Here is a 26,900-nt window from a genome sequence, read left to right on the forward strand (position 1 = left end):
TTGGGGTAATGAATATGTTATAAAATTATGATGACTTGATTGTACAACTTTGTGTAACTATATTAAAAATGATTGGATTGGACACTCTATTTCTTTATTTTTGCAGTGATAAGGCTCAGACCTCAGCCTGGTGTATAGTAAATGCGCTTCCAGTTGACCTTCCTTTCCAGCTTAAAACTGTGCAGTATCACAGGCTGAATTATAGGACAACTGAATTACATCTCAGCTTGTTATATTTAAAACTTGTGAGATTAAAGCAATGGGGCATTTATGGGAACAAAAAATTGCCTCCCTCATTAAACCATCTGAAACTCATTTTAGTCATTTTAAGATGTTTAAACTTTCTTAAAAAGTTCTATAATAGTACTAGAGAAAAGATGAATTGGCTTAGAAAAATAATCTTGGTGTAAAGTCGTCTTTCTTAAGTATAACATGAAACACAGGAGCTAAAGAGAAATAATATGTTTGTCTATATAAAGAATTAAGATATCTGTGTGGAAGAAATACTGTAAGCCAAAAGTCAAAATGCAGAAAATATAAGGTATATTTACAATCACTGAGCCACACGCCTGCCCTGACATACTATATTTGTATTGAACTAGTGTTTTCATGAAAGTATCAATAACTTTTATTATTTTGCACAGAAAACTCTCTAGAAGGATATTCAAAAATTCTTGAAGTCCTTACTGCAAAGAGTATATGCCTGGGTCAGAGGGGTCAGAGGGGTCAGAGGGACTTTTCCTGTATTTCTCTTCTGCTGGAACAATAAGCATATACTACTTTACAAAATATTTTTAGTGAAAAAGTCAACCGTCGTATACTTTATAGATTTTAAAACCTAGAGGATTATATTTCCCTTGGTAAGAACTGTGAAGGTATAAGAATTTATCATACAAGTTTTTAAAACAGATACTGTGCTCAAGAAAGAATAATATTGGGCCGGGGATTTAGCTCAGCAGCAGAAGCGCCTGCCTGGCAAGAGTGAGGTCATGAGTTCAATCCTTGGTACCAAAAAAAAAAAAAACCATGAAAGAGGAGAGGGGGCACCCAACAAAGTGTGATAGCAGACCTCCCTGAAAGCAGGCACAGTCTGTCATCAGTGAACGGTCTCAGCTGGCAGCATTGGCCAGTGATTTCAGGATCTCCTTCTGTTTTTTTAACTGCAAGCACTTTTTTTTTTTTTTTTTTTTTTTGCCAAATCTTCCTAAATTTGAAAAAAAGAGAAATTTTTTTCTGAGTTTCTTTCTTAAAATATTACATTTATTGACATGATACATGTAATAAAGAAAAAGGCATTTTTTCATGGTCATAAATATCCAATTATTTCAACTAATATCACAGGAACTGTCTTCCTGGGCTCCTCAAGATTTGGCTGGATATTTGGGTACTCCAGATAGATACAATTCAAGCTTGTAATCCCTTGTCCTGTTCAGAAGACGGTTTCATGAAGGAGAGATTCTCAAATGATGCAGTGGATCCTTGGCCTGTCATTTAGAAAGCACAGGAGCTTGACCTCCTGTAAGTAGTTCTGCTGAACCTCGGCTTGCAAATTTGTACATCAGATCTAACACGACATTTTACAAATATCTGTATTTTCCTTCGAGCAAATGTTTGTTGATACAAAATGCATCAAAGCACCAGGAATACAACAATTAAAAAATTCTTATAAAATGTCTCCTTTGCCTTCACTTCTGAAGTTACAGGTTTAGAAGTACAGTTCTTTTTTTTTTTTTTTTTTTGTCTTTTTCCTTTTTATCAGTACCGGGGATCGAACTCACGACTGCCTGCTTACAAGGCAGGCGCTTATGCCACTGAGCTAAATCCCCAGCCCCTAGAAGTATAGTTCTTGAGGGAATATTATTTTCAACATAAATATTAACAATAGTGTTATCTACTGGTTTCTAAAGTGGTTGTAATATATTATAGTCATTTTAAAAAGTAGCATTATGTATTTGGCATAACACCTTTGATAATAATTGATTACTTGTCACAGGTGATGTGCATCTGTATGTGTATTTAATGCACACCTGTAATCCCAGGTAGTCAAGTGCCTGAGGCAGGAGGATCACAAGTTCTAGACCATCCTGGTTTGTGAATCTACTTTTGATAATAATTTCCTAGGGGATATCTCTAGTGTGTGGTTGAATGGGTCTGTTACTAATGCTCCCAAGAAGGGAAGTGGACTTGCAGCTGCCAGAAAACAACTTGTGTGCAAAGAGGCAAAATTTTCTTACCAAAAATAGATCATTCTGATAGAAGTAGAAAAGCTTAATTTCCCAAATCTGCAATTTATGGCATTATAAAGCTTCTGGCCTTGGGAGTCTCTGAATACCACTCATAGGTCTTACTAGAAAGAGGTCCAGGAAGTTTGAGCAAAGCAGAAAATGAGTCTTGGTATCTAAAAAAAATATTTTTCCCTTTCATATCAAGAATTTTTTAAGTCTGTTCCAGAACAAAGACCAGTTTGTTGAAAGGGACTTTGAGAGACCACAGGCACCTACAGTCTTGGGAGCTGGTCTAGTAGATACTATTTCAAAGGCATGAGTCTTGATAACTAATTAATGAACCAGTTATTTCCTGCAACAACCATGGTTTGGTTCTTAGTGTCCTGCAAGGATCTGAGAGTCTCTTTGTCAGGTGGAGAAAAAGTGGGCAACTGTGCACTGATGCCAACAAAATGCCCACCGAGGCTGAGGAGTGTGTCACGGATGCATCTACTGTCCCATCTCTGCTTGTTCACCCAGGCAAGAGATTTCTTTGTATCTGGATCCAGATATCACCTTGGACTAGTGCTGCATAGAAAAAGATGGAATACCTCCACTGGTAACATTACTCCTTGCTTTGCAGGTGGAGTAACATTATGAGAACATTTGCTTGCCCTGTGGCTGGGGAAGCCACTATCAGACTCAGAAGCAGGAGAGCCTGGGAGACCCCATTCCTTTTGTACCCACAGGCCTCTCTTGGCACATTGGCAAGGACTGGGACGACCTTAGGAGCCCTGGGTGGGCAAGAGCTAGACTATGTCCTCTCCCCTCCCTACCATGAGGGCTTATGCTTCTGTGACTGCAGCCCAAGGCCTCTGAGCCGTTTGCACACATGAGTGACCCTTCTGACTCCTTGGCGGCCTCTGGAAGGGATGTCTTCATAGGCCTGGGCAGCAGGCTGGGTCCATATGGCCATTCTGGAGTGACAACATTGAGCTCAGGCCAAAAAGCCGGAAAGGCAGTCAGTGGGACCCACATACAGAGGAACTGGAGAAATGTCACGTCCTTGCTTCTCCCCTCAAATCACCCAGGCTTTCTATGCTCAAATCACCCAGGCTTCTATGCCCAAGCCACCTCTATATCCTGGCCTTTGGCTGAGTCAGTGCTGATTCCTCAAAGGGATACATGGTGGGAGCACAGATCTGTGGCAAGGCTGGGGCTTGGCCACTTTGAGGATAGGCTGGATGGCTTTGGGGGACAACTGGGGTTTTCTCACTGGAGAGGGGCTAGGCTCACTGGGCAGGTGGGAATTTAGGGATGGGAGTCTTCATGCACAGGTGTGAATAGGTGTGTGACTGGAGGGTGCAGGTGGACACATCTCTGAATGCAGCTGCTGTGCCCACGAGCACCCTATGCGCACACCTGTGTACCCACATACCTGCGCACAGATGCAAGGCCTGGGCACATGTGCAGGCCTGTGGGTGCTCACAGGAGCCTGGATCTTCTCCCTTATAGGTAGCAGACTTGAAGGGCCGATGAATGGGACAGCTTATTCCTTCACAAGGACTTGAGCTTTTCTAGAGTAGAGGTGGCTCCAAGGCTCAAATCCCAGGATCTGGGCATGCCTTGTGCCCTGAGGCTGTATCCAGGCAGTGTGAGGTTTGTCCTACTTTTGCCTGCTGCAAGATCCTGCTGTGTGCCTTGCAGTGAAAGAGGAATTTGTAGTTCTCCATGGAGTCTTGGAACAGGAAAGGCCAGCCATGGACTGAGGACCCCAGGTGGAGAGAAGGCCACCTGGGTTTATGCCTGGCTCGAGCCAGTGGGGAAGGAAGACAGGGCCTTGCTGGGCCCTCTGGTCACCTCTTGGCCTCCATCCTGGCTCTGCACATCCTCCTCCTGGCCAACCTTGCTCCTCTCCATGCCCAACCTTTCCTCCTCTCCCCTTCCTTCCCAAAGGCTTGCTAAGCAGATATTCATCAGCACCACCTTGAGCTCTCTGCTGTCAAGGCTAATTCTGGCTCCCAGGTCTCCTCCTGCTTGTCCCTCAGGGCTGAGGAGCTCGGTCCCTCCCCAATCCTGCAAGCACTCTCCATTCCCTGACCCCTGCTGTCCTGGCTTTCCTCCTGAACCTCCCTCTCCCCCGCCCTTTGGTCTCTCTGACGTCTCAGTATTGGGGTGTCCTGGTCCCCATATTCTCTGCTCCTGTTTGAATATCCACTGCCTTGTAATCTCGCCCAGACTCATGGCTTTCAAATGACCACCCTCGGGTAGAACTGAATCACTTACTATTTCTCTCTTCTCACCAGAAAGCAAAGTACTCAGAGACAAGTACTTTTTATAGTCAAGTTTATTGAAGAATAACTTATACACACTTTAATTCATCTTTTTAGCACTCAATTCCATGAGCTTTTGACAAAAGTACTAGCTCTGTAGCTGCTGCCATAATCAATTACAGGATGGCTCCTATCAGCTCCAAAAGGTCTCTTGGCCTTTCTGTGACCAGCCTCAGCCCCAAGTCCCATGCCTGCCAGTCATTGGTCTGTTTTGTGTCCTGATAGTTCTGTCTTTTCCAAGAAGTCACATAAATGGAATTTCAAAAGGTGTGTAATCTTTTGAATCAGCTTGTCCCATTCGTTTTTCTCTTTATTTTATTGTAGGATCCACTTATTTGTTCACAGGGTGACCAAGTGTCCTAAGTTTGCCCAAGAGCAAGGTGTTCCCCAAGGCCTGGCATTTGCAGTGCAGAATTTGGGATGGTTGGTTACCCTGATTCACCAGCTAAAGGACATTTAGGTCATTTCCAGTTTGGGGTGGTTTTGTATACTTGGTCAATATAAGCAATGACACAGAGTTTTAGAGAACATAAATTTCTGTTTCTCTTTGGTAAGTGCTTGGAATGGTGGTGCGAGATCGAGTGTCCACTTTACCAGGTAAGAATCCACCAGGCTGTGTGACGAGTCGCCAAGCCATCCTGCACCCCTGCTGGCACTGTATGAGAATTCCTGTTGTTCCACGTCTTCTCCAGAACTGGCAGTGACTGGCAAGTTTTAAACCATGCTGAAAGATGTATAAAAGTATCTCCTGTGGTTGGCAAAGACTTCCTTTAGTCATTTGTGTAGTGTTGGGCCTGCTACACTGCAAACTCTCAGTGGGATTTACTGAAGGAAAAATGAATGGTTGGAGGAAGTGGATGCAGTCTCAGGTAGCGCCTGAGCCTGTCGCTGCCTATGCATTCGCCACGTGCCGTACCCTCTTTCACGGCAACTGTCTCTAAGCAGTCACACCATTTTATCCAGCTGCCTCATTTCAGGAAGGGGCTATGCTGTGATCTGAGTAGTAAGAATGAATTCCAAGGGCCAATGTGACTGTAGGTTAAGGCTCTCATTAGCTGAGACCCGGGCTCAGGAAAGAGTAGAGGGTCCCCTCGGACTCCACTGGGCCAAAGGCGGGACTAGACCTCTGGGTGAGGCTCTGACTAGCAAAATGCTGGTCAGACCAGCATGACAGTGGGATACAGGACCCTACTTTGGGACGGACACTACTGCAGGGTGCTCCTGGCAGTGACTGGCTGGGAAGGCTGATGCCTGCCATCTTTCTGCAGGTGTCCAGGGCCAATGCATGTATATATCTGTCTGTGCTCTGTGCATTTAAAAAAATACCATTTTTTAACCACCTACAAAACTAGCTTTGCCCACTTGTGGCACGTGCCTCCACCAGGAATGTGCAGCTGTGGGATCACATTTCCTGTTGTAATGAACGCACCATCGCAGCACTTTCTCAGGGCTTCACATTATTGAATCATGACAAGCAGGCGAGAGGGGTACTTTTATTGTCCCCGTTACTTGTGGGCCACTTGAGGTACAGGACGGCTCACTGATCATCCTCAAATGAGGTAACTAATGGAGGGCAGGGCCCAAACTGAATCTCTCCTAGCCACTGTATATATTGCCCCCTTGCTGGGGTTCTTCTCGTGTTTCCTGAGACCCTACTCTGTGCCTGGCCCATATTAGGGTGTGGATACAGAGGGAAAGGCACAGTCTCTGTCCTCCCAGAACACAGCTTGTTTCTGAAGGTGGGAGTCAGGTTAGGCTGTCCCTAGGTGGCAGGTACAGTAAATGGTGCAGAGAGAACACACACTGCGAATCATCCTGAGAGACTGCAGGCCTTTTCTGGCCAGCTGCTCTGGTCCCAAAGATACCGGTCCCCTGTATTCCTAGGGCAGCACCATTGCTGGGATTGTGCTTGTCCACTTCTGGACCAAGTCTTGCTGCCCCTGTGCCCTGCTTGTGGCACAGGGGACACCAGCAACTGGTGCTTAGCAAAGTGGGTGTGGTTTAGAGCAGAGCTTGGGGACGGAAGGTAGGGAGCCCAAGTGAGGCAGAGAACAGGATGGGCCCAGCCAGAGGTGGGGCCAGAAGGGAAGAGGGTCCTGTGAGACACCCTGACAACCCCTCTGTGACCCCAGGGGAAAAGATCCTGGCCACTCACTGTCCTTGGGGCCTGATTTTAAAAAAACCTACAGAAAATTGGAATTGATGCTCTTTATCTCAATCTGATAAAAGCTACAACAGTCAACATCATATTAAATGGACAAAAACTGAAAGTTTTCACTCTAAAAACTGGAACAAGAAAGGGATGTTCACTGTCTCCCCTCTTACTCAGTATAGTTCTGAAAATATTAGCCAGAGCAATTAAACAAGAAAAATGAATAAGGATAGGAAAGGAAGAATTTAAATTATGATTATTTGCTTTGCAGATGACATGATACTCTACATAGAAGTCTCCCAAAACCCCACCAAAAGACTTCTAGATTTAATAGTCAAACTCAGTAGCGTAGCTGGATACAAAGTCACCACTCAAAAATCAATAGTGTTTCTGTACACAAATAAAAAACTCACTGAGAGAGAAATTAGGGAAACAACACTTTTCACAATGGCATCCCCAAAAATGAAATGCCTAGGAATCAGTCTAACAAAGAAAGTAAAAGACCTCTCTACATTAAAAACTGCAATACTCTAAAAAAGGAAATTGAAGAGGAAATCAGAAAATGGAAGGATATTTCTTATCTTTGGGTAGAAAGAAGCAATATAGTGAAAATGGTCATACGTCTAGAATTGTTATATGGATTTAATGCAATCCTGATCAAAATTCCAATAGCATATCTCATAGAATTACAGAAAACAAACCTAAAATTCATTTGGAACCAGAATTGCTCTTGAATAGCAAAGGCAATTCTGGGCAACAGAAGCAAAGCAGAGGCATCATAATCCCTGAGTTGACTTGAAATTATACCACAAAGCTAAATGGGATGGGGCAGGTGGGTCAGCTTAGCAGCATAAGTGCCTGCCTGGCAAGCACAAGGTTGTGAGTTCAATTCCTGATATTAAAAAAAAAAAAAAAGAAAGAAAAAGCTAAATGAGAAAAACAGTAGAAAAAAGAAGAGAAAAAATTCAGGCCCAAGGATCAATGGAACAGACACACGCAACTTTGACAAAGGAGCCAAACACCTTCGGTAGAAAAAGAATAACCTCTTTAATAAGTGGTGCTGGAAAAACTGGCTTTCCACATGCTGAAGATTAAAAATAGACCCATATCTCCTGCCATGCACTAAGCTAAAATTCAAATATCTAAATATTAAAACAGAAACACAGATCTGCTAGAAGAGAGAATAGGCAGAACTCTTGAAAACATTGGTATAGGCGAAGACTGTATAAGCAAAACCCCACCTGCACAGGAAATAGCACAAGAAATCAACAACTGAGATCTCATCTTACTAAAAAGCTTTGCACAGCAAGAGAAACCACCAACAGAGTGAAGAGACAATGTGGGAAAAAATTTTGCCAGCTGTCCTTCACACAAAGGACTACTAGCTAGAATGTATAAAGAACTTGAAAAAATCAGACACCCCAAATTTAAAGACCCAAACCAAAAATGAGCATCTGAAATGAACAGACACATCTCAGAAGCAGAAGTGGAAATGGCAAATAAATACATGGAAAAATGTTCAACATCACCAGTCATTCCAGAGACGCAAATTTAAAACACACTGTGATTCCATTTCACACCAGAAAGAATCGCTATTGTCAAGAAATCAACTAGTAACTAATGTTGGTGGGGCTGTGGGGAAAAAGGAACCCTTCTCCACTGTTGGTGGGAATGCAAACTGGTGCAACCACTGCTGAAATCAATGTGGAGATCCCTCAAAAAACTAGGACTGGAGGTCCTATTTGACCCAGCTAGTCTATTTCTTAGTATCTTCCTGAAAGAATTAAAAGCATCATACCACAGCAATATATGTGCACCCACGTTTACAGCAGCACAATTTGTAATAGCTAAATCTTGGAAACAGCCCAAATGTCCACCAACTGATGAATGGATATAAGATGTGGTTCTTTTATACGATAGTGTACACTCAGCCATAAAGAAAGATAATTTTGAGGCATTTCTATATAAATGCATGTACCTTGAGAACATGCCTTAAGAGAAATAAATAGGACACATGTGCAAATATGGCATCATTTGTCTGGTGTGAGAAATCAAAAGTGTAAATAAGGACCAAAATGTATAACTGGTATTGTGAAATAGGAAAAAATGTTCAAATGGGAAGGAGCACTAGGGAGGGGAAGAGGGGGAGGAAGGAAAAAGAAAAAAGTGAGCAAAGTAGGAAAAAATGGGGGAAAAAGCTTTTGTAAATATGAAAGGAAAGAGGGGTTAAAGGGAGGGTAGGAAATAGGGAAAAGGAAATAATCAAGATACATCAGGTACAAAATCCCTATGGTGGATGTGATTGTTATATATACCTAAAATGTACTAATAAGCTTAATTTTAAAAATATGTGTGCATTTTATTTAAAATGCTATGAAGCCTAGTGTAATTGATTTTACAGCTAAATGCTAAACACTTTAAAAAGTTATTATACTACTTTTGTTTGCAAATAATTTTAAAATAACTTAAAATCTATTTTAATAAGTTTACGTGCAGATCATACCTGAAAGGATTCACAAGGAAGTATACCAGCACTTGCTCCTAAGGACAGCTAGGTGCTCAGGAGAAGAAAGTAGGAGGGAGCTAATCCTGTTAGTACTCCTTTCTGCTTTAGGACTAGAGTCCTAAATGTAACGCATATGCTGCAGTATCAGGTTCAACTGGCTTAGTGTTTCCACAAGATACGTGCAGTATGTAAGCTCACCAAATTATTTAAGGAGCTGCTTCTTGAAAACTCTCCTTATTCATTGTCACCTGATATAAATCCACATCAGAAGTAAAATGCCCAGAGACAAAGACCTGAATTGCAGCAGGGCACTTGGCTAAACACTCAGGGTAGAAAGACTTCCAGGCAAAGTATCCGGGTCCTCTTAGATGTTATCTATGGTCGCTATTGTTTCACGAACTTCCCCAAGCACAAGTAGCAGAGAATCCCTAGATATGAGCAATGAAACAAAAGGGAGGTTTTTGTTTGTTTGTTTTGTACAACTCACGACTGTGCCTTGCAAGGCAGGCGCTTATGCCGCTGAGCTAAATCCCGGGCCTCTAGAAAGGGGCTTACACTACTGAGCTATATGCCCTTCTCCCAGGAGTTCTTTTACTGGCATTTTAATTTGGCACCTGAGATGCCTAAGGAGTCTGATGCCCCAGGTTCTAGCAGTAAGCTAGATCCGTACAACACACCACCCAGCAGCCATCAACCCGCTTCCCAAGGTGTCACTTTTACCTCCAACAGAAAACAGGCAAAATTAATCAGGCGCAGTGGTGCACGCCTAAACTCCCAGCGCTCGAGCAGAGGCAGGAGGATCACTGCCAAGTCAAGGTCCTAAAAGGAACAAAAACAAATACAAACAAAGCGGGGAAAGGCCCTAACCGGAAAACCCGGCTTGGTTCTCGGCCCCGCCAGTTCCCTGCGCAGCAGCTCTGCGCACCCTGCCCCAGCCTCTCCCCGGCAAGGGAGACAAATTCACCGCCCACCTCTGCGCAGGCGAGGAGAGCGCTACACCCCTCTGCGATCCAGAGCAGCTCTGCTGAGGGCCGAAGACCTCGGCGAGGAGGCGGGAGGCGGGGGCCGGACTTGGTGTGCGAGCGATGGGGACCCAGCCTGGGGCTCACAGGCGCCATAGCGCGCGGCGGACGGATCTAGATCGCGGTGGCTGCTCTCGGCCGGCGGGGGCGGAGGCGCCTGCTGCTGCTGCTGGCCGACTTGAGGGTCTCCAAGGCCCCCATCTGCTTTGCCAGGGTCACCAGAGCGGCCTATCGCCCTGCGAGGCAAACCTTGAAGGCCGCGGGGCCGCGAGCAGGAGCGGAGCCCGTGCGCCCCACTGTCTCGGGCGCGTCCGGAGCCGGGCTTGGAAGTGGGGACCTTTTGGGGCTCGCCTGTCCACCAAGCTGGCCAGTGGCCTGAGCGAAGGGCTTACCTCCTCAGCCCCTGGGGAGAGTGCGACGCACTCCCACCCACCCCGCCTTTCCTCTCCTATTGGCGGGTAGATGAGCAAGGGGTGCTGGACAGAGGATGGCGGGGAGACCTGGGGTTAACTCCTAGCGCCTGTGCAGCAGAGTGGGATGACCTCAGTGTGCCACCTGAGTAGTGATCCACGCAGTGAGGGACCTGCTAAAGGACACTCAGGAGGGCACACCTGCCACTTATAGTCCCCTTTTCTTGGCCAAAAGTCACACCATCTTCTCAGAGCCTGTCAGTTGTCCCAAAACTGCCAGGGAAACCGCACTGTTCCTAAGGTGATTGCAGTAGCTCCCCCCTGCTTCCCACAACGAGGCAGAAAAACATTCTTTTTATAAACCTTAAGAAGCCAAGAATCTCCCTCCGGCGCAAGCCAGCAGGAGACCCAGTCAGGGGGCTCTGGTGAGCCTACTGGGGCGCAAACATCCCAACCCCAACCGCCCTCCCCATTAGCAACTGGGGACAGAGGTCTGAGCAGCTCTTGAGAGGATGCCCCTGTGCATCACAGCAAATATGGGGGGATTTCCTTCCATCTTCTGTTTGAAGGCAAATGTTGTTTCACTGTTTTGTTTCATTATGATTAATTGTATTACTCTAGTCAATATTCTTTCGAATGGTTTTATAATGTTCTGGTTTTGGTTTGATTTTGCTATGCCTGATTGACTGGACAACTATTAAGAAGATAATGAGATACACTATGAAACCTATTACTGTTATGCCAGTAACCTGCTGTGTCTCAATTGGCTTTGTTCTGCCTTGTCCTGTTGTATTTCTACCTTCAGACAAACAAACAAACAGAAGCCAAGAATACTTTTCTTTTTTGGAGACATGGTCTTGCTAAGTAGTCCAGGTGGCCTCCGCCTCCCAAGTGCTGGGATTATAGGTATCATGCCCAGCCAAGGATGCCTTTAAAAATTTTATTAGTACATTTTAGATATACCTAATAACATTCATCATAGGGAATTTGTGTTTGTACATGATATACCTTGCTTTTTTTCCCAATCCCCTTTCCTTCCTTTAACCTCTCTTCCCCTCCTTAAGAATACTTGAATTTCTATTTAGCAATTGCTGACTCAAGATTTTATGAACGTTTATAACATTAATCCCATTTACATTTATTTACTCAATACCTGAAGGCCTCAAATCTCAACTGGGAGGTCCATTTCCATATGCCCTGGCGTTGACAGGTTGGACTGAGAGCCTGTGTGTTCTGACTGTAAATCAGGGGCCTCCCTACCTCCTGGCCACATGGGTCTCTCCAACACACCGGTGGGCTCCTTCCTCAAGGAGCCTGAGCCTAGAATGCAAAGAGCACCAGCAGGGCCGAAGGTGTGATCTTTCTGTAACTCATCATGGGAGTCATACCACCACCCTCAAGAACTCCACACTCAAACCTGATCTACTATATATGTATGGTAAAAATCTGTCTCAAAAAGGCAGTAAAATTAATTTCTCATTAAGAAAACAGGGGGCAGTCTATATATTACACTCCATCTGTTATAACTTAAACATCTCAGAACATATAGGTTAATATAAAGACAGTTCATCATTCCATTTTTAATTTTTGGTTCTTGTTTAACTTTTTTTTTTTTTTTTTTGGTCTTTTTTGTTTTTATTGGTACCAGGGATCGAACTCATGACTCCCTGCTTGCAAGGCAGGTGCTTATACTGCTGAGCTAAATCCCCAGCCCCCTATTATTTAACATATTTGTAACACTCATATCTTCTAGGCTTCTCCAGCTCCTAGTCTAGCAGATACTCACCTGTGCTGTTACTAAGACAATGTTGTGTATATATTTTTGGCAACTCTGCAAATGTTTTCTGCATTATAAAACCTTCACAAATTAAAGCAATGTCAGCTTCTTCCATAAGCCTCAATGAAATACTGACCACAACCTGTCTCCCTGTAATTCTTTTAGGTCAGCCAGGATGAGGCTTTTGATTCCTGGCTACGTAAGGGCAGCCCCACTTCAGCCTGATACTGATAGTTAAAAGCCTGATAGTTAAAAGAAAAAAAATATTCAGCCTGTAGCTTCTCTGCAGCCCTTAAGAATGAGGAGGAGGAGGAGGCTGGGTAGATAGACTAAACAAAGGTAGAAAGTGAAAGAGTTGCCGGCCCAGATGAAACACTGTAACCAGAAAAGGCTGCAGCTAAACTCCTCCCCCCGCTGCCCCCTATGCACTTGATTGTAACCCTATATCCCCATCCTTAAGAATCTGTGCGCCAATGAGATACCTGTGCATCTCTAATGGCATTAGGGTGCTGCCCTAAGCTTAGGCTATTTAGATTCCCCCACGCCACGTATCCGAGGGAGTTCGCCAGAGAGAGAGAGACCGCCAGATTCCAGCGGCCAGCGCCGGCCAGCGCGCCAGTCTCCACTCCCCGTGTTCCCGGAGAGACCACCCGCCCCGGGTGCAGAGATGCTGCGCCCGGGGCTGGCGGCGGGGGGCCCCCTCCCCGCAGTCCCGGAATAAAGCCACCGCTGACCACTACTTTCATGGCCGTCCACTCCACTCCATTCCTCCCACGGACTTCTCTTCTCCTCCCCCTTCTCTCAGACCTAACAGATGGTGCCCTGTGACTCGGCGGCAGGTGAGAGACTATAATTTTCTCAGTTTTGTTTTATAGTCCCCTGTTGTTAAAATTTCTTTACTTCTACAGTCACAAATCCACTACCACTCTGATGAGTAACTCCCCTGATAACTTTTAAAACAGGCTGTTTCTTTCCCAGCGTGCGCTCTTTCCTCCCTGTGTCCCCGACCCGTGCGCCCTTCTTCCGGCTCCCGCTCGCAGCCTCGGCGCCGCCGGTCCCACAGTCATGACGGCCTTCCGCGTGGCCCATGAGGCCTGGTCACCCGGGGGGGGGGGGGGGGGGCCGCGCCCGGCGCCTCTCCCTCCCCCCCCCCAACCACGTTGTGGCTCCCTTTCTTTCGCTGGCGGGGCGGCTCTGGGCGGGGGGGCCCTTTGCAGGACTTTTGAAGCGGCTTTCTTTCCTGGCGCGGCTCCTCTCCCTCCCCGCCGCGCGCTACCTCCGCGCGCCGCCTGGGCGCCGCTGGTCCCGCGGTCATGAGACGGTCTCCCGCGTGGCCCGCGGGGCCTGGTCACCCCAGGGGGTGCCTGCGCCTGGCTCCTCTGCGCCAGGCGCCTCTCCCGCCCCCCTCCCACCACGTTTTAGCTCCCTTTATTTCGCCGGCGCAGCGGCTCGAGCCCCGGCCCTTCCCATTCATTGCCTCCGCCCGCGCCTGGCTCCTCTCCCTTTTGTTTCCCACTTTACGCCAGTCCGTCCGCCACCGCCGTTCTCCTGAGGTTAAATGAGACCAGACAATGAGACCTGAGATTCACATCAAACTGCTTTTGATCTTAAAAACAGCCTTTTTTCTTTCTTTTCGCTCTCACATTGTGTTCCAATTCTGTGGGCCTCTCTGGCTTTGGCCTCCAGCCCAGCCCATTTCCTGTTTCACCACCGGCGCAGCCGCACGGTGGCAGCGTCCCGCAGCGTCCCTGCGCCATACCCCACCCGCCGTAGCCGCCCAAAAGCCGTGGCTTTCACAGCGCGCCCAGCTCTGGCGCGGCCGTGAGCCTTTCAAAACAAAGCCCGCCTAACTTCACGCTGTGCCTCTCCCGCGGCCACAGCATACTACTCGCCCTGCCCCACACACGGGGCTCCGCGCAGCAAGCAAGCTGTGCCTCTGACTGCCTCTGCCACCGCCCCGCCCCTCCGGGGCGCGGCCACCATCTCTGCTGCCCGCCTCGGCCGTCGCCCCGCCCCTCCGGGGCACAGCCACCGCGTTGGCCACCGCGCCGCCCCTCCAGGACGCGGCCACCCCCTCTGTTGCCCGCCTCGGCCGTCGCCCCGCCCCTCCGGGGGACCGAACGCGAGCCACAGCTCCCTTTGGCGCCAGGCGTCAACTGGGATCACCACTCGGGGCCTCCAAGCCCCACCCCCTTACGCGATCGCAGCGAAACGACGTCATTTCCCTGCGCCGCTTAGTGCGTCACAGTAAGCCTCTGTTCTCTGCTTACGGTGTCCCGCATTCGCCCCGCCCACTCTACGGTTCCTTGCCTGCCCCTCCGCGGCACCGCACACACAGGCTGCCTCTGCTGCCTCATGCCACAGATCTCACTGTTTCAACCTGCCTTTAACACTACACGTTTCCAAAGTCTCACGGCCCTGCCCAAAATTTTTTTTACAGTTCTATTCCACTCGAGAGAGGCTATTTTTTTCCTTTTTTTCTTACAGTTTTTCTACCATTTGTTCACTATTGCTGGCCACCTGATAATTTTACCAACCTGCCTGCCTTATAATCTTAAATGCTGATATTAAATTCCTGCATACTTACTTAATTCTACTATAGTCCAAATCCCAAACAAAAAGACAAAACTTGACCTTCAAACCTTAGAGAGATCTTAATATGGTTTTTCATATTTTTAACACTTGTGACACTTAAAGTTCTGAGACAGGTAAACCTACACAAGGTGGAGCTGCCTGCCCCCTCCATGGACCATGCTCAAATGCAGCAGAAGATACTGGACAAAAAAATGCCCCATCCTGGCATTCTTTGAGACCTTACTCCAGGGCTACTGGACTGTCCTAGCCACCAGAGAGTGGGTAAGTCATCCTAAGTAATAGCCCTCACAGGAAATGTCGACACTGCCAGATTCGTCACCGACAGAAAATCCGCTGCTGAAGACTGAAAAAGTTCAGGGCAACAACAGCCCCCTTTAAGGTGTCCGTCTCAGACTCCAAGTCGCACTAAAGTCTCAGGTAAGACATTCTCTATATTTGTGGACATAGAGGCCATATATACAGAGTTCTTCCTGAGTATTCAGGCTGCTATATTAAGTCCTCAATCTCTATGACAGGGTATTGATGGTCAACCTATGCCATTTACATTACAAACAGGGCCTATCTTGTGCAGGTCCCAGTCCTAAATCTTAAAATGCCTTTTATACAGGCTGACTTAGACACACTGAGGCCTCAACAGCTTCCACCTGTTGTTGCTGGTAGACTCTTCCTCAGTGATATAGACCACCCCCTTCCTTTCTTATTCACCAATTTTTCAGGTACCCTGGTCAAGACTGACAGATACATTTTTATCTTCTCATTTGGTTTATACTTTTTCAGGATACATAAAAGCCTTTCTCATACTTGCTAAAGTTCTGTTACAGCAAATCATTCCAAGGACTACAACCAGGTTACAGCAACCCATGCCTAAATCAAAGTTGCTAGACTGCCATCCTGGTTTCACATCACTCAGGCTAAGAGGTGCCCTTCCAGCTCTAAATCTGATCATTCTGAGTGGTCATCTCATCTCCTGTCGCCTACCCGTCTCCGTCTCACAAAGGCCGCGCAGCCACAGTTAACAGGCTAAGTCATGTTTTGTTATCCATTTTGGTTCCTAATTTCTTACATTCTATTAATGATCATTTTTACAGCAGGACTCTTTAACAGTAGTGCCTACAGACTCCAACATCATGCATACCAGAGACAAGCCTCACCAACCTACCGTCTTAACTTTTATGCTTTCAGATGGGGGAGTAATCACCTCTCATAACTCCACTCCTCCTAACCCCACGTTTAATTTTCAGAATTCTGCCTCACCGTGGAAATGTTTCTACCTCAACATGGTCCTGATAGAATGATATGTCTAAATCAAAGGCACCTTTCCTTCTACCTCACCTGGGTCCTTAAATATAATAGTGCCATGTCTCCTAATAACATTATGTCTCTTTGTTTTTCCAGTCTGACATACGTACATTCACCAGTGAAGTTGTCCTGGCTAAAACACCTGACATCAGTGTCTACCTGGGCATCAACCTTCATCCCGTCAAACTCCCCTAGACCCCCAATACAGCGCCCTCAGCCAGCAGGAAGTAGTTACAGAGAGAGATCTTCGCCCCTTTTCCTAATAACCAGAAGATGGGATATGAAAGAGTTGCCGGCCCAGATGAAACACTGTAACCAGAAAAGGCTGCAGCTAAACTCCTCCCCCCCCTGCTCCCTATGCACTTGATTGTAACCCTATATCCCCATCCTTAAGAATCTGTGCGCCAATGAGATACCTGTGCATCTCTAATGGCATTAGGGTGCTGCCCTAAGCTTAGGCTATTTAGATTCCCCCACGCCACGTGTCCGAGGGAGTTCGCCAGAGAGAGAGAGACCGCCAGATTCCAGCGGCCAGCGCTGGCCAGCGCGCCAGTCTCCACTCCCCGTGTTCCCGGAGAGACCACCCGCGCCCGGGTGCAGAGATGCTGCGCCCGGGGCTGGCGGCGGGGGGCCCCCTCCCCACAGTCCCGGAATAAAGTCACCGCTGACCACTACTTTCACGGCCGTCCACTCCGCTCCATTCCTCCCACGGACTTCTCCTCTCCTCCCCCTTCTCTCAGACCTAACAGAAAGGAGACAAGGAAAAGCGTAACTTTAAAAATGAAAACTGCAACTTCAAGACATAAACCCGGTTTTTAAGAGTTTTTTCCCCCAAAACACAATAAGCTTTGGGTCATTCTCTTTTACATATAAATGGGTCTGTTACCTATAAATAGCTCACCTCTTTTCACCTGTAAAATTGATCTTTCCCAGGAGATGAGAAGCCGTTCTGTGACCTGGGATGGCTACCCCCTAAGAATGGGCCACCATCCTCCCTCGAGGGCTGTCACCTTTCAACTATAAATTAAATTCCTTCTCCATAGGTTCACAAGTCTACAGCTTCCCACTCTTAAATCCCTCATGAATATACCCAGCTCAAGGCCATAAGCATACCTCCCTCTTTTGTATGTACTTTAAAAACTATGCCTCGTCTAGCGTGGTACAGTATGCCTGTAATCCCAGCACTTAGGAGGCTGAGGCAGGAAGATCACCGAGATTTCAAAGCCATCCTGAACTACATGGTGAGAATGTCTTAAAAACTCAAAAACAAGCCAAAAAGTACAACTAATAAATCCCTTTATGCATCTTACCAATGCCTCCTGAAGATTCTTTTTCTGTGATGAAAGTCAGTGAACCTGTAACCTGCGCTGTGAGTTGCAGGAGTCAAGGTTCACATCTCCACTTTGGAGACTTCCTTGGACCCTGTCTGGCGACAACCACTACTGATCCTTAATGACTTCATCAAGCTCAGTTCTGGGAGCTGCCTTTCCAGAACCCCGGCTTAGGGTTGTAGGGGCATGTGGAGATAGAACAGAGTTCTTATTCCTAGCCCTTTGATTGATATCCTCTTTGAAGTCTTGTTGTGGGGCTAAGAAATTAGTTCCCATCTAGTCATCAGGAAACCATGAGAAGTGACGTTCATCCCTAAAATATTTCTGCTCTCTCTCTCTGTTTGTCTGAGACAAGGCTGACTGACTATATACAGTTCAGGCTGGTCTTGAACTCTCTTCGTAGCCCAGACTGGCCTCAAACTCACCAAGATCCTCCTGCTTCAACCTCCCAAATGCTGAGATTACAGGCATGTGGCACCATGCCCAGCTTGACTATTTCTTTTGTCTGATGTTTGGGAAAAAGGAGCAGTGGGAATGAAGAGGCAATTGCAAGATCATATTTTAATATAAGAACATACAAAATATAGCAAAGAGGAAAAGGCCAATCTCACTAGTTGAACACGGAACCAAAATTCTTACTGATTAAATTCAGAAAAATATATACATAGATGGGACACACAGTGGATGGGACACACAGGACATGGGAACCTGAACAGGAGAACAATGAGGGCAATAAAACCTCACAAAGTTTCTTCCTTTCTCCTTGGTCTACTCTTCCTTCTTTTTTTTTTTTTTTTTTTTTTTTTTGGTACTGGGGATCGAACTCAGGCTTGCTAGGCAGGCACTTATGCTACTGAGCTAAATCCCCAGCCCCTACTCTTCCCTTCTTGAGAAGCTCCAATAGTAGAAATCTCATTCACCCAAAGACCTGTTTCTAGACAAAAATTATGTGAGTTTCACAATTCTGCTTGTTGAACACCAAACTGGTTTTCCTCCACTTTGTTCTGCTCTTTCTGCTGATAAGGCAATTTCCTCTTCTTTATTTTGCAGGGTCCAAGGTTAAAATACAGTGCTGTTGTGTTTATGCCCACCACAAGGAGGACAACAACAATGAAGAAGACGGTGTAACTGCTTCCTTTATTGCATCCTGGCCAAAACACAGAAGACACAGAAATCGGGGGTGGCAGCACCGAAGACAAGAGAATCATCCCCCCTCAGCCCACCAATCCCAGTTCTCAGTCTCACCTTCCCCAGCCCAGTAAAATCTCCCTTTCCATGATTTTATCAACCCCCTGGTGGATTTCTATCCCAAGCCTTGCAGCAGGGCAGCAGCAGTCACCTTGAACAGTAAGAGCAATGTCTTTGCCGACAGAGCCCAGCTGGTTAGTGGCTGTGCAGCAGTAGATTCCAATGTGGTTCTGGGCTGCCTTATGAGGCACGTCAAGGTCAACGATAATCCCATTCCAGGTGTACACTAAAGCTGGAGCTGGGTTTCCCTCTGGGACACAAATGAGCATCTGCTCCTTCCCTTCTACCCATGTCTGGTTGCTAGGGCAACCAGATTCTTCCAATCTTGGCTTGTCTGGAAAAAAAAGGAAGGAAGGAAGGAAGGAAGGAAGGAAGAAAGAAAGAAAGAAAGAAAGAAAGAAAGAAAGAAAGAAAGAAAGAAAGACTCCCCAAAGAAGCCAGCATGTTGTATGTCCTGCTCCCTCCTAACCTTCATGCTTGGCTCCCTTTCCTTCCCCAAGCAAATGCTACTTCCTTAACAAATTTCTTTTCAAGGGAAAGACTATCAGTTTCCTGCTTACACCAGCTTCCCTTTCTTCTACTTGGCCAAGGAGTCTGAGATTAAACCTGGGGTGGTTTTGTTTGTTTTGTTTTGTTTTGTTTTGTTTTTTGTCTTTTTTGAGACAGGGTCTCTCTATGCAGTTCAGGCTGGCCTTGAGCTCACTTTGTAGCCCAGGCTGGTCTTGAACTTGCAACGATCCTCTTGCCTCAGCCTCCCAAGTGCTGGGATTACAGGCCACCTCGTCCAGCTAAACCCGGGGTATTTTTATGCATTCGCACTAAATGGTAACATGCTGCTGTCAAAAGGGACCTGGAGCCCTGCTTCCTATCTTAGCTTCTCAGCAGGTAAGGTGCTGGGAAGGGGCAAACTCAGAAATGGAGACTTTTCTCCCTTTTCATAATACAAATTTTGATAGGGAAGTTTTGGAGATTTCCCTCCTTCGTATCAGCTCCACTATCACTTTTAATGTTCTCCACAACCACCCACTCTCACCCGATGTGTCTGGCTGCTTGAACACTTTCCTTTCTAGCCTCAATTGCCCCTCATCTCTCTATGCACTCACTTCCTGGCTGCAAGGTAAGCTTGGATAGTTTTCATTTGATTTTCCCTTTTGATTTTATTGTTATTGTTGGGGGGGGAAATGTGGCAACTCTACTGGCTAAGATCTCGGAAATAGAAAGATAATCCTTTTTGACAAAAAAGATTAGGCTTCTAGGGGCTCGAGATTTAGCTCAGCGGCATAAGCACCTGCCTTGCAAGCAGGCGGTCATGAGGTCGATCCCCGGTACCGATAAAAATGAAAAAGACAAAAAAAAAAAAAAGATCAGGCTTCTACTCACATAAAACATGGAGCTGAATCACAGTAGTTTTAATCAGTTGCTGGCCCTGCACCTCCAAAGCAGCCTCACAGGAGAAATTTCGGCTATCATCCTCCTCCTTGGCAGTAAATAGAAGCCAGGCAGCTTCCCCAAGGGCAGGGAGATGTGGGAATCCTTGAAGCCTAAGAGTAGGCCTGGGTGATGTTAATATATGCCCTGAGCAGGTTACATTAACATCTGTCCCTGCCGCGGGCTATGGTTCTTCTATCTCTAGGACTGGTGGAGGGAAACCTATAAAAAAAAAAAAAAGTGGGGGTAGGGGAGGGACCAAACACAGTTTTCAAAACTGATAGCAACTTCTGTACTCTTGCTCTTGGTCTTCTCCCTTGGTAGGCAGACAAAAAAGAGACGAGACTCTGGATACCATTACTGCTTCTGTAAAGCCTTAATAGAAGGGACAAAAAGTAGTTTGGAAATTTGAGAGCTTCTATTTCAACAAATAGAGCATGTATACATTCGCTATGCTTCTGCTACAAGGAAAGCAAGATGTCTTTCCATATTGCAGGTCTCCTCTTTGCCTCTAATAATTGTTCTAGAATGAAATTCAAGCATCCATAATCACTCTTCAAGCATCATGGCTTTAAGAAACAGGGTGACGAGTAGAAAGAACCACTGCCATAATACAACCTGCCTGCATTTATCAGAAAAAGAAGAAAACCATGCCTTTTCCAAAGGTCACCAACCCATTACTGTGTCAGTTTTCAGTGGCAGAGAACCCACCGGGGAAGAGAAAAGGCAGTCACTTACTATAGACAAGCACTGGCTGCCTTGTTTCCTGTTCCACTGGACCCAGAGATACAAAAACACGACAGCTCCTGGACACCAGTCTCCATGGTCCGAACAGTGGCATTGGCCCACACTGTCCCTCCCTTCCAGGAGAGGAAGAGGCTCAGCGCCTGGCCTCCCAGAAGCATACAGAATACAACATCTTTGGCTGGGAACACCCTAGCCACCTCGCAGCTCACAGGTTCTGCCGTCCCAACTTCCAGAACTGAAGAGACCCAGATGAGGAATTCTGCCAAGAAATTAGGAAAATGAAAATAAAAAGAAAGAAAAAAGCCACGATCAATCATGTGACATGTGGGGAGGGAGAGGTGGGAAATGATTTTTCTCTCCCAAGATGAGCTAAAAGTACAGCTGGTGCTCCATTAGCCTCGCAACCCCAGCCTGTGGGAACTTAGACCCAAAGGCCATGGCAAAATGAACAAAATGAGCCCCAAGGTGCCTTCCGTGCCTGGACTCTTGACTCACCAAAGATCCAGAGTACCTTGATGGCTGAGCTGCCGTGAAAGAGCCCCCAACCTTGTGCATTCAAATCCAGTTCTGCACTACAGGAGAAATTGCACCTGTCATTCTCCCTCTGGGCTGTGACACTGATGGTGAGTGACCTCAGCTCTCTGAGGGGCCAAAGCCAAGCTCACAAAGTTCTTTCTGTACAGTTCTTGGTTACCCTGGAAAAGGGTAAGGGTGAGGTGCTTCAGGGGTGCCACATGGGGCACAAGGCACTTCACCATAAAGGCTTCATCCATGGCTACCCAGTCAGGCTGCAGCTCCAGGATCACCTGCTCTGGCGGCTCTTGAAGACATAAAGGCAGGGCTTGATGACAGAGGGCTACCACCTCTCCAGAAAGGTCACTGCTACTGATAAACTATCTTCCTGCCAGCCTTTGGCTCCTCTGCCCATCAAAGGTGGTGACAGCAGCCAAGAAATGTGATAGTAGAGGGAGGTCCTTTGCTTTGACTGTTGCTGCCGTTCAAGAGAATTTTATTTCCTACCAGAGGTGCTTCAGAGGCACCACCAGCTCAGCATTACACAAAAACTCCCTCCAGACCCCACTGACTCTTTTTTATCTTTTAATTTTATTTATTTATTTATTTTGGTACTGGGGATCAAACTCCTGATATTGCACTTGCCAGGCAGGCACTTATGCCGCTGAGCTAAATCCCTGGCCCTGCACTCACTCTTAAAAGCTGTAATTTTGCCAATGCTGGTTTCTACCTGAAAGATCCTCCTCGCCTGCCCCAACAAAAGCTTATCCATCCTGCACAAAGGCAGCTTGGGAGCCTTCTTTTCCACACTTCACTAACTATCCCAGTTTCAAAATACTCTCCTTTCATTCTAAGACCTCAGAGCAAATAAATCAGTGCTGCTTTTACACTTTTTTGGTGATTTGGAAGTTAGCATTATTAGCAGCTACTTCCTGTATGTGAGAATATTCTCAAGCAAAGATGTCTGGATACCCTCTATAGCCTACTAACAACACAAAACCCAGAAGAAGAACAGAAGTAACTAGCTCTAGAATTCTTGGAAGTATGACAAAAATCATTATTAAGAGTCCAAATCCTCTCCACTAAGAGAAATGCTAATTCTTCCCTGAGTAAATACAGCCATCTCCAGTTTCCCCACTCCTGCCAGTCTACTCACCATACACAGTGATGTTGAGGGCGGTATCCTTTTGGATCCCTGCACAAGAAAAGAAGCACCGCAGGACAGAGTTCACTGTGACATCCTCCAGGAGGAACTCTTTCCACTGGTGGCCTTTGTCTACCTCGGTTCTCTTTAAGTTGGTCTGGATGCCACTGGGCCCTGGGTCTGGGCAGGTGGTGCTGCAGTTGACCACCAAGGACTGTCCAAAGCCCACGAAGGCCTGACTGGGCCAAACAGAAACCTCAAATAGCTCCCCTCTGGCCCTTGAAATGAATGCAGATGCCAAAGACTCTGGTGAGGATCACTAGACTCAGACAAAATAAAAAGTCTGCTCTCCATAATTCTAGGTTAGAGAGCAGGGAAACTGCCCTGAATAAAAAAGTTCAGGGGACTGGACAAGTAAAGAACTTTAAATAACAAGTGAGAGCCTCAATTCCACCACTATTCCTTTTATCCATCTTCTCCCTTCAGATCTAGATTTCACCATGGAATCGATGGAGTTGTTAAGATCATGCCCAAGGAACCACTTTCTTCATAGGCTTTCAGGATTCTTGAAAACTCCCCAGGTTTGGGGATACTCATAGGGTTAGCAGACCCTTGAGCAAAAAAAGCCGTTTTATTATTAATTTTTGCAGCACTGGGGATTGAACTCATGACCTCACAGTTACTTGGCAGATGCTTATGTCACTGAGCTAAGTGTTTCCTCTCAAACTAGAGCTAAGGACTGCTTTCATGAGAATCACCTAGAATGCTTGTAGACCTGCAGATTCCAACTCCCTCAGATTGAATGGTTACAAATTTGTAAAGAAGGGACGTGGAAACATGCCAGAGAACAAAACAAGCCTCCTGGGGAACTTTCCACAACCTTAATTGTGAACCCGTAACCACTGGCCACGATTACTCATTTCTCATGGGATTTTCCACTTCTTCTGTTTTGCTTCAGTGCAAAGGCAACCAATAGTTTAGTCTTACATGTTACCCAGACGTTCATTCGCTAAAAAGGCTTGGTCCCTAACCTGTGGCTATACTGAGAAGGGTAGAACCTTCAGGAGGTAGGGCTTAGGGGAAGGAACCTAGCTCACTGGGAGCAGGCCACAGGGGACACTGGGACTCTAGTCCCACTCTTTTCGCTTTCTCGTTGCCACAAAGTAAGCAGATTTGCTCCCTCACAACTCCCGTATGATGTTCTGCCTCACCACAAGCCCCCAAGACAATGTGGTCTAGCAACCATGGACTGAAGCATCTGAAACCATGGGCCGAAACTCTATCCTCCTTTTATGCTGATTTTCCTGGGTATTACGTTCCAGTGACCAAACACGAACCCAAGTGTATTAGAGAAATCTCATGTTCTCTTGTGGGAGTGTGGGATAGCCTTCAGACACCTGCTGTAGGTGAATGTCACAGTCTGCTGCAGTCTTCCCTACAGGTCCCCTCTAGCCAGCCCATACTATCCACCCCCTGCATCTACCAAATATAAGTTCCCTCTGGGAATATACCATGCTTGTAGCAATGTTACTGGCTAAGGCTTCAGAGCGCCTTTCTCACCACTGGAAATTCGTTCCTTGCTCTTGAGCTATGGGCCCTGTTCTATTACTCATTGTGGCTCATCACGTCACAAATGATGAGAAGAAAAAGACAAGACAGTTTGGGGACACCAGAGAGCCAAGTAGAGAAAGCCTATTTTCTAGGGAGAGTTGTCTCTGATGATTTACTAATTTGAGTTATCCCAATTATAAAACAAAGACACCTAAAGGTTCTGTGTCCTAGTGATCCAGTAAACAGAAATGTCTCCCAAGGACCCGGATGAACTAATACTGAAGTGTCACCATACTCAGGAGTTCCCATTCCTCTCCTCCCTGACCTGCCACCTGTGTTCCAGCAGACACTGAAGAAACTTTCCCAGACAGCCTCACCTGGGCAAGGAATCAAGGCCAGCTGAGTACAGACACCAAACAGGAGCACTGCCATCCTTCAGAGAAAGGCCAAAAGCTGGGGGAAAAGAAAAGCAACGATCGTGCTGGAGAAAGGGGGGGGGGGTGTAGAAAATTCTGTCTTTGCATTGTTAGGTCAGCCCCTTTCCTAGCACCATATCAGTCTGGAGAAACTGCAGAAAGAACATCAGCAGGATGGGTGAACTAAAAATACCTCTTGTATCTATTCATTTAAGTTTGGCCTATATATACAGGAAAAAGACACACCAAATATGAAAAACAATGAAGGGATATTTGAGTAGTGAGATTCATAAATGAGACTATGTTATACTCATCCCTTTATCAAATAACTTCCATCTATCAGACTGAACCGACAGAAGAGTGTCAGCATAGAAACATGAAAAATGGCATTTAGAGAAAATTTGGCAGAGTTAATCTGACCCTGTCCAATGGAAAATTACCTGAATCTAGAGAACTTGGTCATAAAGTCCTGTTTTCTGACGTAAGGGAGAAATGTTTAACCAGGCCTGTCTCTTTAGGACCTTTGAAAATATCCCTCAGAATAATTAATTCATTTCTTTCTAATCTGCCTCCATAGTCAGCAAGGGAACCTTGAATTACCACTTTAGTTGAAAGTAGTTAAAAGTGTCTTCTCTGTTCACCACCAATCTACTCCTTGCTTCCTTTCAAAATTCCATTAAAACTGAGAATAACAACGCACACTTATAATCCCAGCACTCTGGGAGGCTGAGGCAAGAGGGTTGCAAGTTCAAGTCCAGCCTAGATAATCTAGCAATATCTTGTCTCAAAATTAATTTTTAAAAAGGTCTAGAAACGTAGTTCAGTGCAAAGGCCTTGGATTCAATCCCCACTGTTGAAACAAAAAGAGGGGAGGGGGAACGTTCAAGGTAATTTCCTCTAAGAAAATTTGCTTTTTTCTTGCAATGCTGCTATATATAAAACTTTACTAATTTTGTATGTGAATTTTCAAACACTGGGTTTTGTATAGGTCTATCCTACTTCTATGCTAGTCTGAAAAGTTTTTTTATACATGCCTAATATAATAGGTTTATCAAGATTTATACTTTTAAGTGAATGTTACCTTTCAAAATAAGCACTTTAGGTATATTTGAGCTTATTCCAGAGACGACTATCATTCACAACTTCTTTTGAAAGTTATTTAAAACTGGTTTTAAGCTATGTGAGAAAGAAAACTGTCTTTATTAAATTAATTTTCTTTCTTTTGTATGGGGTGGAGTACTGGGGAATGAACCCAGGGCCTCACACATGTTAAGCAAGTGTTCTATCACTGAAGTACATCCCCCTCAAAAAAATTGTTTTAAATGTTTGAGACAGGGTTGCACTAGACTGCCCAGGCTGAACTTGAAATTTTCATGAATCAGTCTCCCAACTAGATGGAATTACAACTATTCGCCACCATATCTAACTAAATTATCCTGTTATTTTGAACAAAAATGGTATTATTCAGTCATCTTGTCAAACTCAGCTCTGAATTACCTCTCTTTCCTAGGAAGATCTGTTATCATTGAAAATATTTAAATAAAGCACCCAAACTCCAAAGGAAATTTCAAAACATCAGTATTAAGTAACAACTCTTGGAAAAAGTACAAGAGGCCCAAGTGGGACTGCTTATATTCATGTATTGTTTCTGAAAAAAATTTTTTTGCAAACAATTATTGAGCAGCTACAACATGCCAAGCTTTTCAAAAGGTTTTTAAAGGGCAGAGGATGTAGCTTAGTGTGAAGGTCCTGGTTCAATCTTCAAAACTGGGCTGGTGAGGAAATGAGGTAAAACCCTGAGGCTAACCTAGGCATTCTTTTTCTTTTAGTTTTCTGAGACAAGGTCTCACTATGGATTTCAGGCTGGCCTCAAACTTACTGTGTAGCCCAGTGATCCTCCTGCCTCAGCCTCCCAAGTTTTGAGATTACAGATGTACGCCATCTTACAAGATGCAAACCTTACAAGATGCAAACCATTCTGTATGCAGACCAACACTTAAGTCTTTCACTGCTGCTGTACTTTCCATGAATCCAGACTATTTATACTCTGATGGGCCACATCGGCACAAACAACTCCCCAGAAGTTAACATGAGACCTCCTATTAATCTTTGTTTGCTAATATTACTTTCAACACAGTTGACCTTGGGGTGAATTTCTGTCTATATTGTCTGTCTTTTGCCCTCAGTCTTAGCTGAAAAAAATTTCCCATCTCTCATCACTATA

At 45.7% G+C, this 26,900-nt stretch overlaps 1 protein-coding gene and 1 long non-coding RNA gene across 2 annotated transcripts; one reads left to right on the forward strand and one right to left on the reverse strand.

Moving 5' to 3' along the window:
* The first annotated feature begins 10,782 nt into the window (after window positions 1–10,782).
* Window positions 10,783–17,607, forward strand: LOC134474457 (uncharacterized). The gene is made up of 3 exons (XR_010045352.1): window positions 10,783–13,243; window positions 15,102–15,416; window positions 16,395–17,607. It is a non-coding gene; the product is annotated as an uncharacterized LOC134474457 (long non-coding RNA).
* Window positions 17,608–17,994: 387 nt separating this feature from the next.
* LOC100732545 (intercellular adhesion molecule 5) lies at window positions 17,995–26,618 on the reverse strand. Its single transcript, XM_063242676.1, is given in 9 exon segments — window positions 17,995–18,776; window positions 18,969–19,211; window positions 20,258–20,527; window positions 21,044–21,098; window positions 21,100–21,311; window positions 21,548–21,677; window positions 21,679–21,872; window positions 22,722–22,987; window positions 26,614–26,618. Coding segments are annotated over 9 exon segments (1,566 nt in total). The 3' UTR covers window positions 17,995–18,585.
* Window positions 26,619–26,900: the final 282 nt, after the last annotated feature.

The sequence above is a fragment of the Cavia porcellus genome, unplaced genomic scaffold, assembly GCF_034190915.1.
Source record: "Cavia porcellus strain 051 isolate PalLab524CR breed Dunkin Hartley unplaced genomic scaffold, mCavPor4.1 scaffold_32, whole genome shotgun sequence".
NCBI classification, from domain to species: Eukaryota; Metazoa; Chordata; class Mammalia; order Rodentia; family Caviidae; genus Cavia; species Cavia porcellus.